The following is a 22027-nucleotide window of genomic DNA, read 5'->3' on the forward strand; positions in this document are numbered from 1 at the left end:
GTTTAAATTAATCTCCTTAAATTTTTATTATTTTTCATTGGGCCTGAAAAGATATACCCAAAGTAAAATTAGCAACGACTGATTTTTTATCTACTCCGCAAGAACTGCACTTATTAGCGGAAGAAGTAATCGATAATTTGTGCCCGACAAAATCAAAAGGAAAGTACGAAAACGAATGGTTTAAATTTAAAGATTAGTGTAACGCACAAAACGTGACAGTGATCAGCGAAAATGTTCTGTTAGCATTGTTTACAATAATGAGCAAGAGCTACATAAGTTATACCGTTGAGTGAAGTTAATTACTCAATGGTTCTACGTTGTGGAAGAGTTACTCGATACTCCGATCAATGTTAAACGCTCGAGAGAATCAGTAACTATCAGAAACGACAAACTTAACGTGCAGGTTATCTACCAAAAACTGTCATTTTGCGTTATTTAGTATGGGCAAAACTTGGGCAAAATGACGTTTTTGACAGATAACCTGCGCGTTAAGTTTAACGTTAGTGATACATCACAGGGCTGATTATTGATGTTTCAAAATTTATGAAACTGTATGCATTGTTAAAACGTACATCAGATGAATATGAGGCGAAGAAGTCTAAAATGTTAGAATGAGACATGCTACTAGTACAGTAAGGGAAAACAGAACAGGGAAATATGTTCTAAATTCAAGCCAAGAAAAATCTTGAGGATTAATGTGCGCATGCGCAGGCTGCGCAATATCAACTTTCTTATTTAATAATATATTTTGTTGAAATTTTAACTACAGATACTTCTAGTAAAGGCAAACACCTTGTATAGGAAAAATCAGATGTGCGCATGTATAGACTGTGGAATGCCAACTTTCTTATTTATGAAGATATTTTTTTTGAAATGTTAACCATAGATGCTTCTAGTAAAGAAAACCATATCACATGTAGTAAAAATCGAAAACTACAAATGTCATTAGCAAAGGCAAACACATCGAACATACATAGTAACAATCTAATGTGCGCATGCGCAGATGTTCTTTAGGTCTGAAGATCTCTCTTTAAAATTTTAACAATACTCGCCTTAGAGCAAAAACCTTTTTACAATTTGATTTTTTTTATTACTTCATTGTCGGTAATTTTTACCATCAACTCGAGGTGCGGGGCTCCAAAATTCTAATTACAATTGTCAAATTTTACAAATGACGGGCTACCTTCACATTTTATGAAACAAAGCGAGGAACAAACTACAAAGTAATGATTTAAAGATCGCCAAAAGTTCATGAAGATGCAAATTGTCGCCTAGGTCCCTGATTTTGGACATTGATTGACGTTATCTCATCGGTTATATATGGGAATTGAATTGCTGACGTTAATGTTATCGTTATCTCTCCTGATGTAGGAAGCTTGAATGATAACCAAAGCACAATGTAAATATAGTAATCTGTGACCAGGGAAAGACAGACGACTTAAAAGAGCGCATTAAGAAATAGTGCGGGTGCAAGTCATTATTGAACAAAAAACTGTTTATTGATATTCTGTTGATTTTAAATGTTTATTATGACTTCGATTTATCAAAATGCACACTGTGGAAGTTTAATTAACGTTTATCAACCACTTCTGTGTTGTTATGTTTATGAATATTTTATTCCAAGTAACGAGTACAGGAGTTAAATTGATGGAACTGGTCCTGTTGTTTACACAATCATGTCCACAGTTGGGTATTTTATCCTTGCACACTGCACATGTCCTATGCGATGACCGAAAATTGTCATACACTGTCACATTCGAGGTCACATTGTAGTAAATGCAATTTACTTTTCTAAAAACTCCCATACAAAGAAGCGACGCTAAAGATGTTTAATTTTTTGTTTGCTGCACATTCTACAACTGTGAGATCACACAAATAAATTACGGAAAAAAGTAGCACATAATTACACTCTGTTAGGTGATTGACATCTAACAGGATGCGAGCTAAAAATGCCTGAAAAGAGGAATATACTATTACGTACAATTTAACAGGCTGTTGTTTTTATTACCGTTTTTATATTTCGCGTATTTTTGCCAGAATGTGAAATATAAAAATAGTTCATTTCCAATTTTTTGGAAACAAGACTATGTACCTACATGTAACTACATCCGGCTGCAGAGTTTATAATGTAAACAAAATTCTTTCAGATGTATGATGATATTTGAAAAAATACTTCACTGTTTGCAGTGATGGCTTTACATTTTGATATTGATATTGATCGTCAATATTTATACACGAAGATACACGTAAAACGCCTATGTATATAATTCTGCAAATTGGCAAGTAAAATCAATTCTCAGCCGTAGGTAATTACGATTGTCATATTTCTTTCTCCGGTTGCATCCGTGTATCCCACATAATTTCTGATTTCGGAAAATTTGGGATTTAACCTCTGTAGGCCAAGTGTAAATTTGTCTTTTACAATAAATCTCGAGGTAAATCTATAAGTGTAAGCAGTCGAAATATTCGGCTATTCCTTATTATAGCTTTGCAAAACACCAAAAGATTCCGAGGAGGTGTAGAAACTAGTTAAATTGTGAAGCAATATTTGTGGTCCATGGTAAGATAGGGACTGACAATCTCAACTGAGCGAAGTCTTGTGTTCTCTTATGAAAATCGCGATCGTGCACATTTATTTCAAAACAGAGTGCAAACCGAAATAGATAGGTAAACTGCATAGAAGATAATTGGAGATGACTAAATTTTCCACAAGAAACGATTTTACACGGTTCATGAATAATGTGCGCTCGGCGCAAAACGATATTTGAAAGCGAAAATGAATGGATTAAAATCACAGGTCGATTACACTGGCATAAATCGGATTCACTTTGTGCTTATACTAAAGATAGGGAGTTAATACATCTCTTTCATTTTACGCCGTGTCGTAAATCATCTAGTGAGTTTTTTTTTAAATGCGACCATACGCTTTTGTATGCAATGTAATTTCTCTATGTTCGATTTAAAAAATTCACAGATTTCGCAATCCTTGCAACCATCGGAGGCATTGGAAATAATAACCGCACAACGCCATACATGTAAAACACAAATAACCCTTATTCATACGGTATCAACACTTGCTCCACTCGCTCGCAAGCTCGCTCGTGTCGCAAACGTAAACTTTCTAAATAAAAAGCGTCGTAACATGCGTGTAATACCATCAAGGGCGATGTGCGATAAATTTAGATTCGAATTAACAGAACCCCTGCGCACTGTTAAGTAAGTACCGTATCGACAGTATCCGCGACTTTTCCTGAATCTACCGATTGCAGTCGAGTACGGTACAATCAACATTAGACGCGACACCACTGTCTTCTTTTCTACTCGGCAAACCTGGTAAATTCATACCCATACAAAACATAAGCATTTCCAATGCTAAAAAACGCATCAATCTATGAGGTGTGCGCGTTTCACATTCCCACCAGCAAAACGTGCAACTTGCGTGGCTATGAACAGCAACGGTTTCTATAGCCTTTGATGAAAAGAACTCGGTAAAATTTTTTTAAAGAAGCCATATGAGGCCATAGCAACATTAGGATAACTGCAACTACAACTACAATAAATGTTCGAAGTGTCCACCTTGACATGCTAACGAGCATTCTAAGCAATCAGCTAACCGATTTCGAAATTAAATTGGACGGTGGTATTTTTAAAAATGTGACAGCTGTCAATTGTATCTACTTACTACTCATTTGAACTACTCAATAGATTGATGTGTATTTTTTTAAAATCGAACATAGGGAAATTACATTGCATGCAAACTCAGAGATTTTGTTTAGATGTAGGTCGTAGACGGATTTATGCGACAACGTGCGTTTTTAAGCGAGTATCGGTAGTATTGCTATTATGGCGCGCTCGCGTTACATTTTCAAAAATGTTCAACCTATTACACAACGGAACAAAAAAAATAAAAATGTCTGCGGCACTAATTTTATTAATGAATTTTATAAACACTGGTATTTGATATACACTATATGCATTTAGTTTTTTTGGATTGATTCTGGTTCTTGGGATAAACGAAACGTAATAAATCAATGCAAAATTTTAAACTACCCTTCTAAAGTTGTATTTATTTGAATATTTCCATCTAAGTTTGGTTATCTATTCATGGATTTAGTAGTAAATATTTCATTGATCAGCTATTAGACCGAAATTATCAGTTCGTCAATATGGAGGTAGGAAAATCAAATGTGATTCTAAACCAATGCTAAACCCAAAAATTATCCTTTTTCCACCACTTCACATCAAGCTCGGGCTAATGAAACAGTTCATCAAAGCCCTTGATAAGACGGGTGACTGTTTTAAGTATGTGTGTAAAACATTTCCAGCTCTAAGTATGTAAAAGTTGAAAGCGGGCATCTTCGATGGACCCCAAATCCGAACACTTATAAAAGATACTGAATTCGTGAACTATATGACACAAATTGAATCTGAGGCATGGTTAAGCTTTGTTTTAGTAATCAAAAATTTCTTAGGGAATCATAAAGCTCCAGACTATGCAAAACTAGTCACTAAAATGCTTCAAAATTTTAACAAATTAGGAGCTAATATGAGCATTAAAATGCACTTTTTGCATTGTCATTTAGATAGATTCCCGGATAATGTGGGCGATTACAGCGAGGAACAAGGAGAACGGTTCCACCAGGACATTAGGGTCATGGAAGAAAGATACCAAGGTCGATGGGACCGCCACATGATGGCAGACTACTGCTGGACCTTAGTAAGGGATTGTCTTGAGCAGAACCATAGCAGAAAATTAAATTTCGTCAGTGAACTGCATAGATATATTTGTTTTTTTTTTTTGTTTTTTTTTTTAATTTTTTTTAGGGTTCAACTACTAAGGTCATATCCCCTTTAATTCACTAAGCATATTATATATCAGCGTATATATTAATCATTTTCAGTTTCATTCCTAAAGATCAACTTAATAAAAGTATTTTGTCAGTGCAAATTGGTACTTTTACTAAAATTTTTGATTTAAATAGTTAATAGTTTTTATCTCAAAAACTGGAGCCAATTTTACAAATCTGATATTTTTCCAGTATTCAGCACACTAGTCTGACAGAATTGACTTCAATCTGCCATGCCGCAAAATTACTGTTCCCCAGTGTTATATTTCTTAAACGGTTTGTTTGATTGAAAAAATGTTTTTGTAAAAAAACTACCTTGTTTCATTTTACATATTTGGTCTCGTATATGTATACCCTCGTGTATACCTCTATCTCCAATAATAACGAAAATACCTCGTCACTGAAATTTTTATTACACTTCTCGCGCATATACAGCTTTAACAGTTTACAGAGTGGTTGTTAAAGGCAACATTGACTTTCTTTTTGTTCTGTGAGACGGCAAATATAATGAGCTTTCGAATGGTGCACAAATTCTTGAAAAATATTCATAAATAACTTCGGAAATGCCATGTAAAGGTAAAATTTTTAACTTTTGGGAAGTGCGAAATTTTGTACAAATTATTTTTTTCTGGCTATTTGCAATCCCTGCGACCATCGCGCCCTCTTGATTCAGAATCGGCATCTAATTCTGCACAAGATACGTATTTTTCAAAATGTATATCTTTGAGTTCACATACCATGTTCGAATTTTGATTCCCAGATTCCCGACTATATGTTCGCATTTAAAAAAAAATTCACTGTATGTTGTCTGGCTAACAATGTTGTTAGGGCATGTGGTTGGATGTTTTTTTTCAAGTACATAATAGCATCATTCTTTGTCGAGTTCTTTGTAAAAACATCCAATCACATGGCTTAACAACATTGTTAGCCAGACAACATAGTTAAGTATGCTTTATCATACCGGCCATAAATATCTCAAAATTAAATTAATTTTGAAAATGTCACATGCCAATTAAATTGTTTTTTTTTCGGTGATCATCATCTTTTTTATTAAATGGACAGGGTTTGTTTACTGTCACCTGTTACTAACATTTTAACGTTAATACAATGATTATTCCTTAGCGTATTTTTAGTTAGAGCCTACAAGTACTGGTGGCACGCAGCATCTTGGAAATAAAAACCTTTTCGTTTATTCGTGGTGGCGCACCAAAACAAAACAAAACAAGTTAAAAAGTCATTATGCAAACATAAATGACATTTTTGTCCTATTAATATTAATGCTAGGACCAAGACAAAATACCGGTAGGCACGAGATCCTGACCCCGTTCTCTTTCAAATGAGCCGCCTATCGTCGCAGTCTATACAGTTTAATGAAAAATAGTGGAGCGTATACAAATACAAACAAATTTTGAAATGGGCATTAGTTTTACTTTTATTTGAAGTGTCTCCATATGAAACTTTTTTTTAATGCTTTCGTAAATCGCATTGAGTATTGTCTACATTAGACATTTCATTGAATACCTTCATAAATAAAACATACAGCATGCTTAAACAGTAATTTTGAAACCGGTATTAGTTTTAGTTTTATTCAAAGTTCAAATATAGCTTCTCTACCGTAGTTTCATTCATGAACCTCCTCAACAATACATGGTGGCAGCCGTTAAACGGCTCATAGTCTTTGTTCTACCGACATGACACTACCATACTTGTATTGCCTGAAACTAACCCTAATAACACCTCGCAAGGTAACAATACGTACTTGTCAATACATGTCACCATTGGAGTGAAAGGCATGGATTAAAACATTTGAACCTCGATTTGAACGTTTCATGCTTAGACCATGTTTCATGTCACTGTCTCGACAGGGGGCTAATCGGACCCCGAAAATATAGACGTTGCTGAATATTAAGGGGGAAGAGAGTAAAAATATCTTGCTCCAGTTACCAACACCTCCAACCACATTCGAAGAGACAATAAAAGCAATCGATTGTGAATTGAATAGCGCGGTTAGGCGCGGTAAAAACTCTTGGAGAACCCTAGCCAAAAACTTTTTTTTGCGAATGCCATCTTTTCTTGCGCGGATAACCCAAACAATAGCACAGTTTTTTTGCGCCCAGAAGGTTTTTTTGACCATCTTATGTTAGGGTCTAGTACAATTCGTCGCGCTTGATTCGTCGCCATCGTTTCGCTGCTGGGACGGTTCGCCTCACAGTGTGCAGGGGGATTTTTTCACGCAAGTCTCTCATATGGAAAATGGCAAACATCAGTTCAAAGGAAATTATGGTGGTGAAGTACTTTATTGCTAGATTGTTACCCATTGCATAACGGAGCAAACAGTGAAGTCCAAACGTGGCAAGCGGAAGTTCGTGAATGAGGGCCACGAGTACGTTTTTGATCGGTTATGCAGTAAAATTTTAGCGATGTGCAACAAGTGGGCGTTATAACGCTAAAATCCACATAAGCGATGGTCGAGGATCAAGAAAATTTAAATGCATTCACATGGATCCAAAGCGGCGAAAGTTATGGTTTTGATGCCAAGTTGACATTATCGCAGATTATAAATAAATGGTTGGAAAATACAGATCAGGCTTGCCAAGGTGCCTTACCGAATACATCTGATTTGTGGATAATGGTTCGACTCGACGAAAGCGTAATGCCATAAAAAATGTTCCACCGAATCCTCTCAGCGTTGAATCACGTGTAATCCCACCAGAATATTGCGAATATAATGTTAAACAAGGCGAGTTAATTTCTTGTTGTCTGATAGCGGACCACAACACGATCGGATCCTGATATTCGAGGGGAAAAGTAGCACCAACACTTTTGTAGATTTCACCACTCTAAGTTGTTTTTGGAACTTTTAAAATATATCCAAACTTATTCACCCAAGTTTATACTGGGTCTGTATTGAAATATGGCGGTGTTCATCACGTTTGCTAGGCTCTTCTTCCTCACAAAAGGAAACGTACAATGCACTGTTTGAGCAACTTCGCTTTTTAATGCCGAATCTTAAAAGTTTTTTTTAGTGTACCTACCCCACACTCGACCCCACATATCATCTATTGTGAAAATTCTTATTTTGGTTCTAACCTTAAGTACCGATCTTTATACTCGTGTCAATGTAGGTTACTATATAGGTATCTATATGAAGTTTGAATGAATAGAATTCATACCGCACATAAAAATTCCTATTCAAAAGCGGGTAAATATTTGCGTTGTGTGTTGAATTCTGAATTTTGACAAAAGTATTTGCCCCACAAATTTGAATATGGTCCCGTATTTACTACGTAATTGTGTGTTGTATTTGCTGAATCCACGTCTGCACATTCACATTCACAAGTCCACATTAGAACTATTGTCCGGCTGTGGCGCAAAGTTCTTTGAAGTTGACTGAAAAACCGACAGCATAGTGGATAGCGTGCGTTATTGCCACGAAATTATTTGTGTAGGTACGTTTTCGTGCGGCGCACATTCCACATTGACAAGAATTTCTGTGCACAAGAGCAATTTTGTGTCAAATTCAACGCACAACGCAAATATTTATCAATGTGGACCCGCCTTTATACTTAAAAGACGATTACTTTCCCAATTTTATTGCTGATACCAACATGTTACAAAAAATAGTTGTACCGTTGTTCCAGCGAATTACGAAGACTGAAATAACGAGATTATGATTACCTCTTATGCACTTTTTAACGTGTTTATAATAAACGGTTTGCCTTTCTAGTCTATGTAGTAATATTGTGTGATATATCACTGTTGAAAAAGATTGACATGAACAAAAGCGTTCTGTACCATTATCGCATGCCTCAAGTTTACATTCCCGTTTACCATTAAATATTGATTACCGTCTCATAATTTCCTTGCAATTGTTTTATGGAATTATACCTACAATGGCTATATATGTATAAGTAACATTTCTTTTACACGACTGATCTAATGGAGGTTCTCGCGACCAGACCACAGCAAAAAGTTGATTTTGTACCAATTTCAATGCGACATACGCGATCGGCGATCGTAAAGTGCAAGAAGTAGACAGTTACCTCCACTCACTAGAGCTAGACCACTACAATATGCAGGACTTGCAGAACATAAGGAAGTCGCCTGAGTTTCTCCATTGTTACTACCTCTCTTTCCCTGTCTAAGGTTACTACCTAATTTAAATAAAATGGGCAAAAAGTGTTATCTCCCTGTTATTTTTATTTCTGAAATGCTAGTAAAGGATTCCTCATAGTAATGACCTGATTAAGCAAGGCAAGCTGCGGTTTAGAGGAAACCGCTGTCTTATTCTCATTAATTTGCGATTATCGATTTTAAACTTATACCTATTACCTATGTACTATAAGTAAGAAAGCTTCTGCTTCATTAAAATTATCATAGCATTATCCCGCTATTTTATTTCGTAGTTCGTAAGCACACTTGATCATTTTATCACGTGATCATAAGGATGAAGAATAAAATCGGCAAAGATTTATATCCGCTCATATATCATTACATACAAATCTCCACAAATACTATATTATTCAACGAGCAAGTAATGGGGTTATTATTCATGAGGATGTGCTCACTCGAATGAGTAATAGGGCCATTACTTGTTAGGAGAATACTGTACTTTTTCTACGATTATAACAAATTCCAAATGAAAATAATAGGATAAGTAGCGTCGAATACATTATATATACATACTATGATATAAAGGTACGCACGGGTTGGATTTATTTTAGTGATGTTTTTTTATACCTATAATTGTATACGTTTAAACTTAAGCTCTCAAGTTTGTCACCGCTCCTTTAAAAATGAGGTTGGAATTTACCTGATTTGGTATACGTATTCCCTAATCTTACATTGTTAAGGGGTAGAAACGGAGTAAGAAATTTCTTACTCTAAGGTAGAAACGCTTTAAATGTGTGAATATCAAAATAGTGCAGTAAAATTGGGACAGGACCTCAAAGTGACCTGGGGAAAGCTGGAAATCGTTCCAAAACCTTAACCTTGAAAACGAGTAATCTGAGTTTGTAACCCGTCCAGGGGCTGAGTATAACTTGGGTACCTCAAAACTTCGACATTCTCGGACTTTTCAATTTTTTGGTTATAACTCCTAAAACGCACCAATATGTCGTGGCAATACCTTTATTGTAAACCAAGTAACTCAGGGACATCCGTATACACAGAAAGCCTAATAAAATCTTGGAACACAGTCCCTTTAGTGTAAGAAATTTTCCCTCAGCGACTGCAAATTGTGACCACAAACAGCGAAAATAGTATATTAAGATACAAGTGTATAATCAAGTCTTTAAAGCACGCGCAACGAGTTTAAGGGCACGACGCAAAGCGGAGTGCCTTTAACGTTGCAAGTGCTTTAAAGACTAATTATACACGTGTATCTTATAGTATTTTATGTCTTACTAACCTATCATAGCACATTTTATATCTGTGATACGCGGGCATAAAGTACCACTTTATGCCCTAGGGCATTAAGTATCACCATAGTAACTCATTTATACTTAATGACAAAACAAACAAATATTTGCAAGTCATTGAAAATTAGAAACGTCAATTATTAATTGTCAATACCTACTAAATCACAAGATTGGCCTTATTTCGTATAGTTTCTGGAACTTCTTGCTCATTCACGATGAATTGAATTATTTAAAATTACGTTTGACGTTTGGATGGTTTCAATCACATTAACAAATTTGAACCACGCATACTCGATCAAACATAATGAATTATTTTGTAAACGAATTTTGACGAAGAAAACTATTTGTAAAACATAAAATTGTGTATGTACCACGGGCATAAACTGATGTTTATACTCTCGGGCGACTAAAAAGCTCTCGGGCCGTAGGCCCTCGAGCTTTTTAACTCGTCGCCCTCGAGAATATAAACATCACTATTATACCCTTAATACATAATAAACTATTTTATTATACCTGCAGTATAATTTAAAAATAGGGAATACAATGAAGTCATATTGACGTTATACTCGAATATGTGTCTAATTAAGTGGGCTGGGTGTTCGTAATTTCACGATTGCCATGGAAATGTCACTTGACGTTTGCTTATAAAAATCATCGTCTTTGTGAATTAAACGATTTCCGTTGAAAAAGATAATACACCGCCCATTAAATCGATTGTTGTAAAATCTAAACAAACGTTGGTAGGTGTAAAATCCAAATCCAGTAAAGCCTATTATAAAGAATATGAAAAGTTGTTTCCATGGATGAATAGGAAGTTACTTACGAATACAGTCTTAAATGCATCCATAATGCTGGCATATATGAAGGAAATGTCAAAGGTATTTAAATCTTCTATATTTTGGTGCATTCATTCAAAACTTTAAAGCAATGCTGCGATTAAAAAGTGGAACAGATTTGGAAGCATACCCTAAATTACGCGCGTTTGTGAAAGCTTCAACCAAAGGATAGGTACAAAAGCCAAAGAAATGTTCTGCATTTACAGAAAGCGACCTAAGAGGATTTTTATTTCATCCAGATGACAGTTTCAAAAGTCATACTTGAAGTATCGTTACTTAGCAACTTTAAAGCACGTGTGTTTTAAAGGCCCTTTTTCGCACGCATTTGAGTGTTTAAAACGGAGATTGTGATTCAGGTATAATAAAAATTTAATTAATAATGATATATGGTACAAGTGCGGACTAAATAACATCGGTGGCTGTACAACAGGAACCAAATGGAAGGTGAAGGAGGAATTGTTAAAACGCTACGTCACGCACAGAGTAAAGCAGAACTTGTTCTCAATGTGTGAAGATCTTAAAGAATTAGTTGGAGTAACTTTCTCTGATGCCGTAGGCGTGGTCGGTGCAGGAAAATTACCCCCAGAAATATATTTCGAGAGGGAAATAGGCAAAAAGATAACTCTCCAACTCCATCCCAAGACGAGTTATATGTATACCGAAAAATAATGTTAACAAAACCTTGGTGAATTTTTCTCAACTTTCTAACGGTGCTCAAAATATTGTTACCACCCGTAATAGTTAGTTACATAAAAGTTCGGAAAATGATACATTACTGGCGATTTACGAGTAAAGTAATGCCATTTATCGACGAGTGTTGTATTAAAGTTTACCCGAAATCGTATTTTAATATGAAATATCAATTTCATATAGAACAAGAGATCTCGAATGAACCAAAAACAACCTCAAAAGTCGTTGATGTTATAGCTGCAATATCCGACTTCATTGAAAATAGTTATTTACTTAAAAGTCAGGAAAATGATACATTACTGGCGAGGAAATAATTAAAAATTAATTTCCGAGTCAGGTAATGACATTTTACTGACGAGTTTTGTATAAAATTTTACCCGAAATCGACTTTTAATACAAAATTTCGTAAATTTCGTACGCTTATTAGCATAGATAGACATAGAGAGTTGGTAAAATGGACAAAAATGATCCTCAAGTTATGCCTAAATAAAATCAATAATCACCATTTACACTCTCTCTAAAGTTTCTTAAATATGGCGAAAAATTACATAATTGACGTTTCTTGATTTTGGGGATTAAGAACTCTTGCTTTCTTTTAGATGATGGAAATGAGAAAAAATCCTGATTAAAGAACGGTATAACATGTTTACAAAAAACCAGGCAAAAAACTCAAAATAAGTTCAAAATTAAAAGTTAAACATTTTGAGTGACATTTCCCAAAAGCATCCATGAACAATCGAATTTCTTTAATAAAAAACCTGAATTTAATTTTGTTTTTAAATATCTTCCGTAATAATGATTTTAAAGCCAAAAATTAAAAACGCCAATTAAGTTATTTTTCGCCATATTTAGTAAACTTTAGACAGGGGGCGAATTTTGTTTGTTGATTTTCTTTAGTTTAGGCATAACTCCAGGATAGTTTTTGTCCATTTTAACCAACTCTCTATCTATGCTAATAAGCGAGATCTCTGTACTTAACATAAAATTTGATACAACCTGTACCTATACTCGTACCTCGACTCGTACTTATATGTTACACCCTGTATAAATCTTACAAGGGCCAAATATCAGTAATTTAATTACTCATGTCGATGTTTAATTTCTGATATAACTGAAAATGATGCTGTTATTCTGTTTGAGTGCATTCTTTCACTTCAATCGATTATATTAGTACTTGTTACAAAAGCGAAAAGCGGACTGTAATTTTGATTAATCTTTTAGTGATAAAATAATAAAAAAATGACTTACCCCCAAATATTTTGTCTCTATGATCTTTACACAAATGAAAGGATCGGAAAGAAAGGATTTGTGTGAAATTGACGTATACAAGTATCACAATAATTAATACAAAATGAAATTGAACTTGATGCAGTTGGCGTGTGTATCGTTGAACGAATATTCGGCAAGTGAGTTTTAAAACTGCACTCTGCGCTGCACCTAGAGATAATAAAATAGGCAAAGCGATAAAATAAATTTTAAATTTTATATTTAACAGTACTATTTAAGCAGGAAGACCATTTGAGGGTGAGTGGTTGAGAATTTCTCTGCTGCCCTGCATGCCCAGTCAGCCAATGCCGTTTTTTATTGACGATTTAGGTCTTATTTGTGAGGATTGATTAGAGACTATACAGCGTGTTTCGAAATTCGCGCACACGGACTATGGGATGGTGTTATACGACAAAAACTGAACAAAAAGTTCCTCTACCAGCTTTCCATCAGACCGCTATTTTTCGAGCTACCGCGGTTTTAAAAATCTCCGCTCCCCCCTACGCTGCGCCACTGGTTAAACTTAATAATAACACATTTTTAAAAACAAAAGAAGGTTCAAAATAAACTATAATTATGACGAGTACGTAATTACAACAGTTGTTCAAAATGTCCGCCGTCTGCTAGTAAACAAGCTTCAGCACGTCGAAAAAAAAAGTGCCGGTCTGATCAAAAACTGGTAGAGGAACTTTTTATTCAGTTTTCGTTGTATAACACCATCCCACAGTCCGTGTGCGCGAATTTCGAAACACCCTGTATAGTGTCATTTGAGATGACGGAATGCTGAAAGCCGTATTGAAAGGTGGGTAGCTCGGTGGGTAGGGAGTATTGGCTGGCGTTGATGATGTCTGCGTTATTTTCAGATCAAACTCTAATGACTAGTTACAACGTACGCAAACTACAGTACTTACCCTTTTTTACTAGTAACACCAGTCTAGTAGTTGTGTAACCTTCATTTTTCCTTGCGCAATTAGAATAAAATATTGCAAGAAGCTCATGACAACGAATATAGTTCCCATTTTATCTTTCTGCCGAAATAGAATCAAGTCAAACTAGTGCAAGGCTTATTGATAGCTACGTAACCGGAGGTAATTTGTCAATGACAGGAAGAGTTATACAGATCCCATAGTGTACAATGGGATTTGGATTTGGTAACTATTTGTTTGGAAGATTTCATACTTTCTCGTTTCTTGTCTTTCCAGTAGTTCCTATACTTTTGCATACATATTCCTTGTTCTTGCTTTAAGATGCTGGGATGTTAACTTTTTTATGTAATAAGTCAGTAATTCTAGAATCTTTCAGTGTTGCTAGTTGACAAGTAGATTGCGTCTTGAAGAAAGTACATTAATCGTTTGAGGATTGATTCAAAATATTTTTGGCGTTGTTGGTGATTTTTATGAATTGAACGATAGGCACAATGGATTTTGGTACAGTGAGGTACATTGGATTCGAAAACAGGCACATTCATTCTTTGTCGAGCCGCCCAAATTTCGCACCCAAATTCACGGGAATATTTTAATATTTTAAGATAGGCAATAGTGGCTGCTGTTAATAAAACATTATAAGGACAGACGGTATTTGTAACTGAGTAGTAAGCTTTTGTTTAAGTTTGTCAGTTTTTGAAATTTTACTGTTCAGAAAACAATTTCTAACGTAGGAACGCTACCTATTTCTTTTAACGTAGTAAATGTCCTTTATATTACAACTGCCATAAAAAAAGAACAAGTTAAAAAGTAATCGTAAACGATTTACATAAAGCGCATTTCCACTTGCCTTCATTTCCCATTTGTAAGATGCAACTTCTGTTAAAATCGTAAAAATCCGGCCACAAATATGACAGATAGCGTTGCACATGGGCAATCCATTTTTGACGTGTTACTTCAATTTCAGTTTATGAGAAGAATTTCATTTCAATGCTTTTCTAAATAAGAAAGTTGGAACTGCGCATGCGCAAACCTAAATTTTGAAACTAATGTTAGATTTTCCTTTGTTCCAAGCGCCTAAGTATCAAATTTCACTTAAATGCTTCCATAGATTAAAAAATTGGCACTGCGCATGCGCAAAATAAAATTTTGAAACTGGCGCTAGATTTTCCTTTATTCTAAGTGCCCATGTATCAAATTTCATTCAAATACTTTCATAAGTAAAAAAGTTTGCAATTCGTTTTATAAATGGTTGAGATGCGAAAAGGGCACTGTGAATTTTGAATCGATTCGACTTTTGGCATTGCGTATTATATGGCTAAAGCTATGCCCATATTGAATTTCATGCAATTCAGTTCATAACTAACGGAGATGTAAAAGCGATCGAACATTTCTAAACAAAGTTATTGTTCACATGGACAGATAGATGGACAGACAGACAAAGGAACAGACGGAGAGACCAACCGGCAGGCGACAGATAGCAATGCAAAATTATAAACGATCTCTAGGATCGTTAATAAACGACAAAAGTGTAAAATTATGGAACATGTAAAAAACGGTTTTTGTTTTTTTTACAATAACTTTTTTTGTAAGCGGTACAGAAAAAATTCCTTCCTTGGTACAAGACTCGACACCATAACGAACCAAATAGCGAAAAAAGTAGAACAATAGCTCTTAAGATAAAGAACTAGTAGCGTCGCAAAACGAGCGGACGGACGGACGGACAAAGTGGCCACAATCACAATAGCGCATTTTTTAAAATTTTTGTGGAAATGCGCTAAAAATTACAAAACGCACAAGCCACTATGTTGGTAACACGAGAATTTAATTGGATATGTCTACATTGCTTGATTTTTTTCTATTTAATTAACGTAAGAGTAATTGCTGGCACTGTACAAATAGTTTCCTCGCGCGAGTATGTGTCGTTACCTCTATAATTTCACCAATGTTATATATACCTAAGAACAATCATACAAAGTTCAAATTTGATATTACATGTTGACAACCTATTATTTCCTACGTGCCTTACAATAATTATAACGTTTGTTTTTTTAATTTTTTTAAGGTTGGAAGAGAAGTTGCCCATCCCGGCGTAGCAAACGACTTCGACGAAGACGATGCTCCCAAATATTACACGTATTACCAATGGGTCTGTTTCGTGCTCTTCTTTCAGGTAATGTTTTATTAATACCTCGTGTACGTTGACTTCCACGATCTATTGATGTTTTAGGCAATTGCGTGTTATACACCAAAATTTCTGTGGGAAGCGTTCGAAGGTGGGCTTATGAGAACACTCGTTATGGGTTTACATATTGGAATATGTAAGGAAAGTGAGAGGAATGCAAAGAAGAAAGCACTACTTGAATATCTAATGCAGCACGTTAAGGTGGGTACCTACATTATGCGGTCATTACACAAATTGCTTCGCTCCAAATCTAATTATTTTCTATTGTGATCAACGTAATTAAAAAGTAGAATTAGCATAATTGAGCGTAAGTGGTTTTATTACTCGTTGATTTTAGAATTTAGATTTTTAAATCTGGGAAGTAGATTTTCGGTTTACCGCTTTTCGTCACCGACTCGTAGTCATGCATGCCATCCGTTCCTGTACGTAAACCACATGTTTGTCTCGGTTCTAGTGTCATCAGTTATCGGTTGGTTTTTGGCGTCTTTTTCTGTGAAAGGAATTATGTCATTTACTTTGAAACCTATAAAATGGTTAATTTTTATATTCATATGTAGTACCTACCTACGTCCGCCGTTGGTTTCTAATTTTAACATTTTCTTTGTTTTCTTGGTAGCTTCATGCATCATGATCTTAGGACCTTGTAGATTTGTCATTGATTTGAGAATAAACAACGGGAAATAATTGTGAGTAATCACGTTAATATAACAGTAGGTAATGTGTAAAATCTTGTGTTTTATTTATAGCTTCTTGCATAAATTGTCCTTTGTGGTGTATTTAAAGTAGCAGTAAATAAACATTGGTACATTCTAGTTTTCGAGAAAACGCAAATAAATTTAAGATTTTACATCACTTATTTGAACACATTATCCTTTGTGTAAATCTTTATGAAGCACATAATTCCACTATAAATTCCTATAGGTACCTAAACAATGGAAACGGCAAAAGCAATTACATAATACCATTAGAAGGTACTTAGTTACATTCTATTACCTTACCATTCATTTCTAATTTCATTTGATTTCAATTTTTTGAACCCATTGTCCAGCAAACCTGCTGTTGTGGCCACTTTCTAAGTACCTTACCGTTACTGATCACACTATCCGATCGGATTTTTTGTGACATTTTTCTTGAAATGTTGATCTTATGGCATATAATACAGGTCGGACCATTAGTGCGTCGGCGGAAGATTGTGGGTTTATTAACCCACATATCTAAAATTCATTGTCGGAGGTTGTTGTAAGGCTACAACCTAAAAATATTTTGAACGAAATTGCAATTGTTATACAGGGTGTTTTATATCAAAGTTGCATTTTTTTAAATAGAACTCTCTGTATATTATTGTATATCTCGATTCCATGGTCAATTTTAGTGGGACTATGACGAGTTGCGGCTTATTTTAGATATCATATGCTGATAGGCACTGCATAAAGTCACACTAAAATTGACCAAGGAAATCGAAGAATGCAAGTGGAAAATTCTCGCCCCTGTCTTTCTTTTATTACCTCAAAACGTGAAAACGCATATCAGGGATAAACCTCCATTCCCCCTTTTGCTTTACAGAACTTGAATAATAGTTATTATACAAGACGATAAAGGGATGTTTTAACCATCGAGTGAAAGATGTTAACTGTTGAAGTGGTTAGTTTCCTTTCTCGTCGTTTCCATGGAAACAATATTGTATTCTGTTCTGTACTTAATTTTATATCATTTGTTTCACTTTTTTACCCTTGCCGTTAAAATGGTCACTTTATCTCGGTGTCGCATTTTATTAGTTGACAATTTTTCTTGTCCAATTGCTAGGCAACAGATTTTAATTATAAGTGAAAATTCCATTATAAAAAATTAAAACTGTACGAAAAAGCGGATAAAGGTTAAATTTTCAGAGCGGAGGCGTTCGTTTACGGTCCCGAAAGTCGCTTGCATCTTCTGATTAAAATTGACCTGTGCAAACAGCCATTAGATAGGTAGTGGAAATTTCGTTTTGAGTTGTTATACCGGAACCGGAAGGGCGTGTTTTCCTTGCAACAAATTTTTCCAGTTGGGAATAGATTTACCGTAGGCAAACAGATAGTAATGCGGAGGGGTGGAATAATTTGTTGTTTACAGTCAACCCACTCTACTCTCTAGCATAATATCTGAAATGACTTCAAGTGGAATTTCACTGATTGCTACTTGTGTATCTCATTATCAGAATTATGTGAACGCAACAACTTGGGACGGGCTATGTATAAGCAAAGGCGATATTTCTTAAGACCAATACGTCAAGGATGAACTTTCCTGAACGTTAAATTGTTATTTTAACTAGTTCCTGGTAAGCGAATTCTCCATGGTCGAAGTTTCCGGGAGCGGATCTTTCGAGGCGAATCTTCTGAGAGCGAAAAGGCGAATTCTCCTGGTCCGGAGGCAAATATTCTGGGGGTGTAAAATATTTCGATGACGAAAGTCTCACTAATGTACCTACCTAAAATACAACATAGTGCAACAAACATAGAGTGCCTGATTAATACCTGCGCAAATTTAAAGGCAGAGAGACCTTTGTGGGGAAATGGTCTATACTGTTAACCCAGGGGTCGGCAACCTATTGAAACGGAAGAGCCAAAAGTTACAATTTACTAAATTTCCCAGTTTTTAAAGAGCCACTAACAATTTTCGATTCAATATTATAGTCGGTCGTCGGTGCGTCGGTCTTTCCTAGCTGATACCGAGTAAACAAATATTTAAAAAAATCTGTTGTGCAAATGTGAACCATAGATGGTTGAGGATTTACCAAAATTATTTTTGAATGTACAGGGTGTCCCATTTTTACGGTGTCAGTAAATAACAGGTTTTTTTAAATCGTGCATATTTTTACTTGTTTCAATGGGATTGTGCTATAATTATTCTTTTTCAAATGGAATTACCACTATTTTTTCGCTATTCGATTGTCTTTTTTTATAAGGGATGTCCTCATAGTTTTTAGGTTATTCAATATTTTTTACAAAAGTAAACCTACCCATTAATTAATGACATGTTTATACCTCGGAGTAGGCAACAAAAGAATACCAGAAAGTAAACAAATATCACAAATTTATTATTTGCTGCAAGTGTACTTTCAATTTCGTAATCAAATAAGAGTAATATTAAAAAGGTGAATTTCTAAAGAATAAACAAATTCTTTTAGAGAAATGCGGAGAGCCGCAACATTATATCAAAAGAGTGGCACGCGGCTTGCGAGCCGGCCCCCCTGTGTTAAATGTGTCAAATATAATTATATTGCATATTGAAACTTCCAGTAGGTATCACTTATACTTTAATCGGAAATCGATGCAAATTTTGTTTTTCAAATGTAGAGATTATGTTTTTTTAAAGATATTTGAAAAGAGCCACAGTACGACAATTCAATATTTAGAAAACATGATATCTCGCATGCCATGCCGTGTGCTGTTACGGTGTCTGTTGTGTTACATGGGTAGATCGTATCGCGCAAAAGTAAATCTAAAAAATGAAACAATTCAGTTTATGTGGGTCTTTTCTGTGTGATATAACACACGGCATGCTAGATTTTGTAAGTAGGTAATAAAATAAGATTAGTGGTGAATTTCGAAAAAGATGAACTAGTCTTTTTAATTAATCTTATTTTACTACGAAATAGTGAGTACATTTGCAGTAAATAATTAATTTGTGACACTTATTTACTATCTGGCATTATTTTGCTTTTTGTTATCACGGCCTACTCCGTTGTACAAACATCTAATTACTAATTAATGGGTAGGTACTTTTGTGAAAAATATTGAATAACCTAAAAACTGCAAGGCTTAGACACAAACATCTCTTACAACCCTTGAAACCAACACAAAAGACTATCGAATAGCGAAATAAAATAACGGCAGTTCCTCCTAAAAAATAAAAAATATTTATGGCGTTTTGAAATTCAGAAATTTAACCATTTCATTGTGAACCTACTGTATCATTAAATCTATCTTTCTCATTATCAAAGTGTTGCCTTTTATCAATGTAGAAGTTAACAATCAGCATCGGAACAACTAAAAATATAGTGTTTTATAAAAACAGTTTTTTATTTACCACGTAAAAATGAGACACCTTGTATATTCAAAAACAGATTTTATAGATGCGCAACCATCGATAGTTTACATGTGAACAAAAGGTTTTTTAAATAATTTTTACCATGTATGAGCTAGAAAAGACCGACCCTGTATAATTAATTGCAGCTCTTCTTTGGATAAGTTGAAATGATCATAAGTGTGTTAATTTGAAAAAATTAAAATTGGTTTGGCGACCATGCGCCCCTTAGAACGATATACCCCTAATCCCGGGTCTTGTGGGCCTAGTCCTAAATCCAGCCCTGTCTATGGGAACAAATTACGTATAGGTCTGATGATTTAGATATCCCTTAATTCTTTTTTGAATTAATCGTTACGTTACATGAAAAAATGCAAAATGTTTAACCGTTTCTTGTATAATGTACCTACATAAAAATTTTGACGGAACGGAAAAAAGTGCCTTTATTTTGGAAAAACTGGGGTCAACAGTGCAGGGCGGTCAAATAAGAATGCGAAGTACTTTATCTGGGAACGTATCCATCGTGGAGGGTTGCGGTAAAAAAAAGTTATTACTAAAACGGCTAAGAGAAAAACCTGGACAATATTCTCAAGTTTCTGAAATGGCCGCTAGCGGGTGTAACTGGAATCTTGAATCTAAAAAAGTGAAGTTTCTGCGAAGTCCGCTGCATTAACCCAACAGAAAATGTCTGGTCTTTAAAGTCGAGGATAGTCTGAACCTTTTTTTTTGAAAATTCTTGCTGTATCTCTAAAAATAAAGTAGTGAGGTGGTATTCCAAGGTTTCCGTAAAAAACACCCTGTATCTTCGAAACGGTTGAGCCGATTTTAACAAATTTGGGTTAGTTTGAATAGAGCTATTCTTGAGGTCCCACAAGCCAGCAGAGCCATTTTAGAAAAATGAAGGACGAAATACATCAGAATTATAGGTTATTTATAGGCTTTTTTAGACACTACAACAAATTTTCAGGCGCCATCCTTTAAAGAAAAAAACCATGGCTCTGCTGGCCATAGACGAAGTTAGCTGACCACTTGTGAAATTTGCTTTGAAGACGAAAAATTCATATCACAAAATTATAGGCTATTTATAGGCTTTTTTTAGACACTACAACAAATTTTCAGGCGCCATCCTTTAAACAAAAAAATTATGATTCTGCTGGCTAAAGAAAAAGCTAGCTGATCACATGTGCGATAGGCTATTTATAGACCTATTTTAGATAAGCAGATAGTAAAGGGTGAAGGGTATTATTGTGAACTACCTATTATAATAAATTTTTCTTTTAGGCGATCCATTTCGACTTTATTGTCATCATCAGGCCGTAGCGTCAAAGTTAAAATATATTAAAATGTGGATGGATGGTGGTAACATACGCAATTTTTTGTGAACAGATATGGATGTAGATGGGGCGGTCAACTATGTTGTGGTTGTAATGTGAGGTAACCTCACTAATATATTTTAACTTTGACGCTACGGCCTGATGATGACAATAAAGTCGAAATCGATCGCCTACAAGAAAAATTTATTATAATAGGTAGTTCACAATAATACCCTTCACTCTTCATTAGAGACCTATTAACGAAATGGAGTCATTCATCAAGCATAAGCAGATATAGTACTTTCACTCGCAACAAAAGAATCTAAGTGTCTGCTTGCTTCAGATTGACAGCTGCCTAGGAATTTACATCTACGGCGAATAATTCCCAATATTATAGGCTTATTATAGACCCTTCAAACGTAGCAATTTTTTTAATCCTAACAAACATTGTGTCAACAATGAGATTATTTTCCTCTATTGTTCTG

General features: G+C 35.0%; 1 protein-coding gene and 1 long non-coding RNA gene across 2 annotated transcripts in view; one reads left to right on the forward strand and one right to left on the reverse strand.

Moving 5' to 3' along the window:
* Positions 1-22027, forward strand: part of LOC116161349 (innexin inx1) — a 41813-nt gene that overhangs the window by 14340 nt on the left and 5446 nt on the right. The window contains exons 2-3 of the mRNA XM_031474675.1: positions 16048-16155; positions 16213-16368. Of these exons, the coding sequence (XP_031330535.1) occupies positions 16048-16155; positions 16213-16368 (264 nt within the window). The remainder of the gene's footprint in view (positions 1-16047; positions 16156-16212; positions 16369-22027) is intronic.
* On the reverse strand, positions 16338-16844 carry LOC116161350. Its single transcript, XR_004143394.1, has 2 exons — positions 16732-16844; positions 16338-16657 (listed from the first exon to the last, which is right to left on the reverse strand). It is a non-coding gene; the product is annotated as an uncharacterized LOC116161350 (long non-coding RNA).

This window comes from Photinus pyralis, unplaced genomic scaffold (assembly GCF_008802855.1).
Source record: "Photinus pyralis isolate 1611_PpyrPB1 unplaced genomic scaffold, Ppyr1.3 Ppyr1.4_LG10, whole genome shotgun sequence".
Lineage (NCBI taxonomy): Eukaryota > Metazoa > Arthropoda > Insecta > Coleoptera > Lampyridae > Photinus > Photinus pyralis.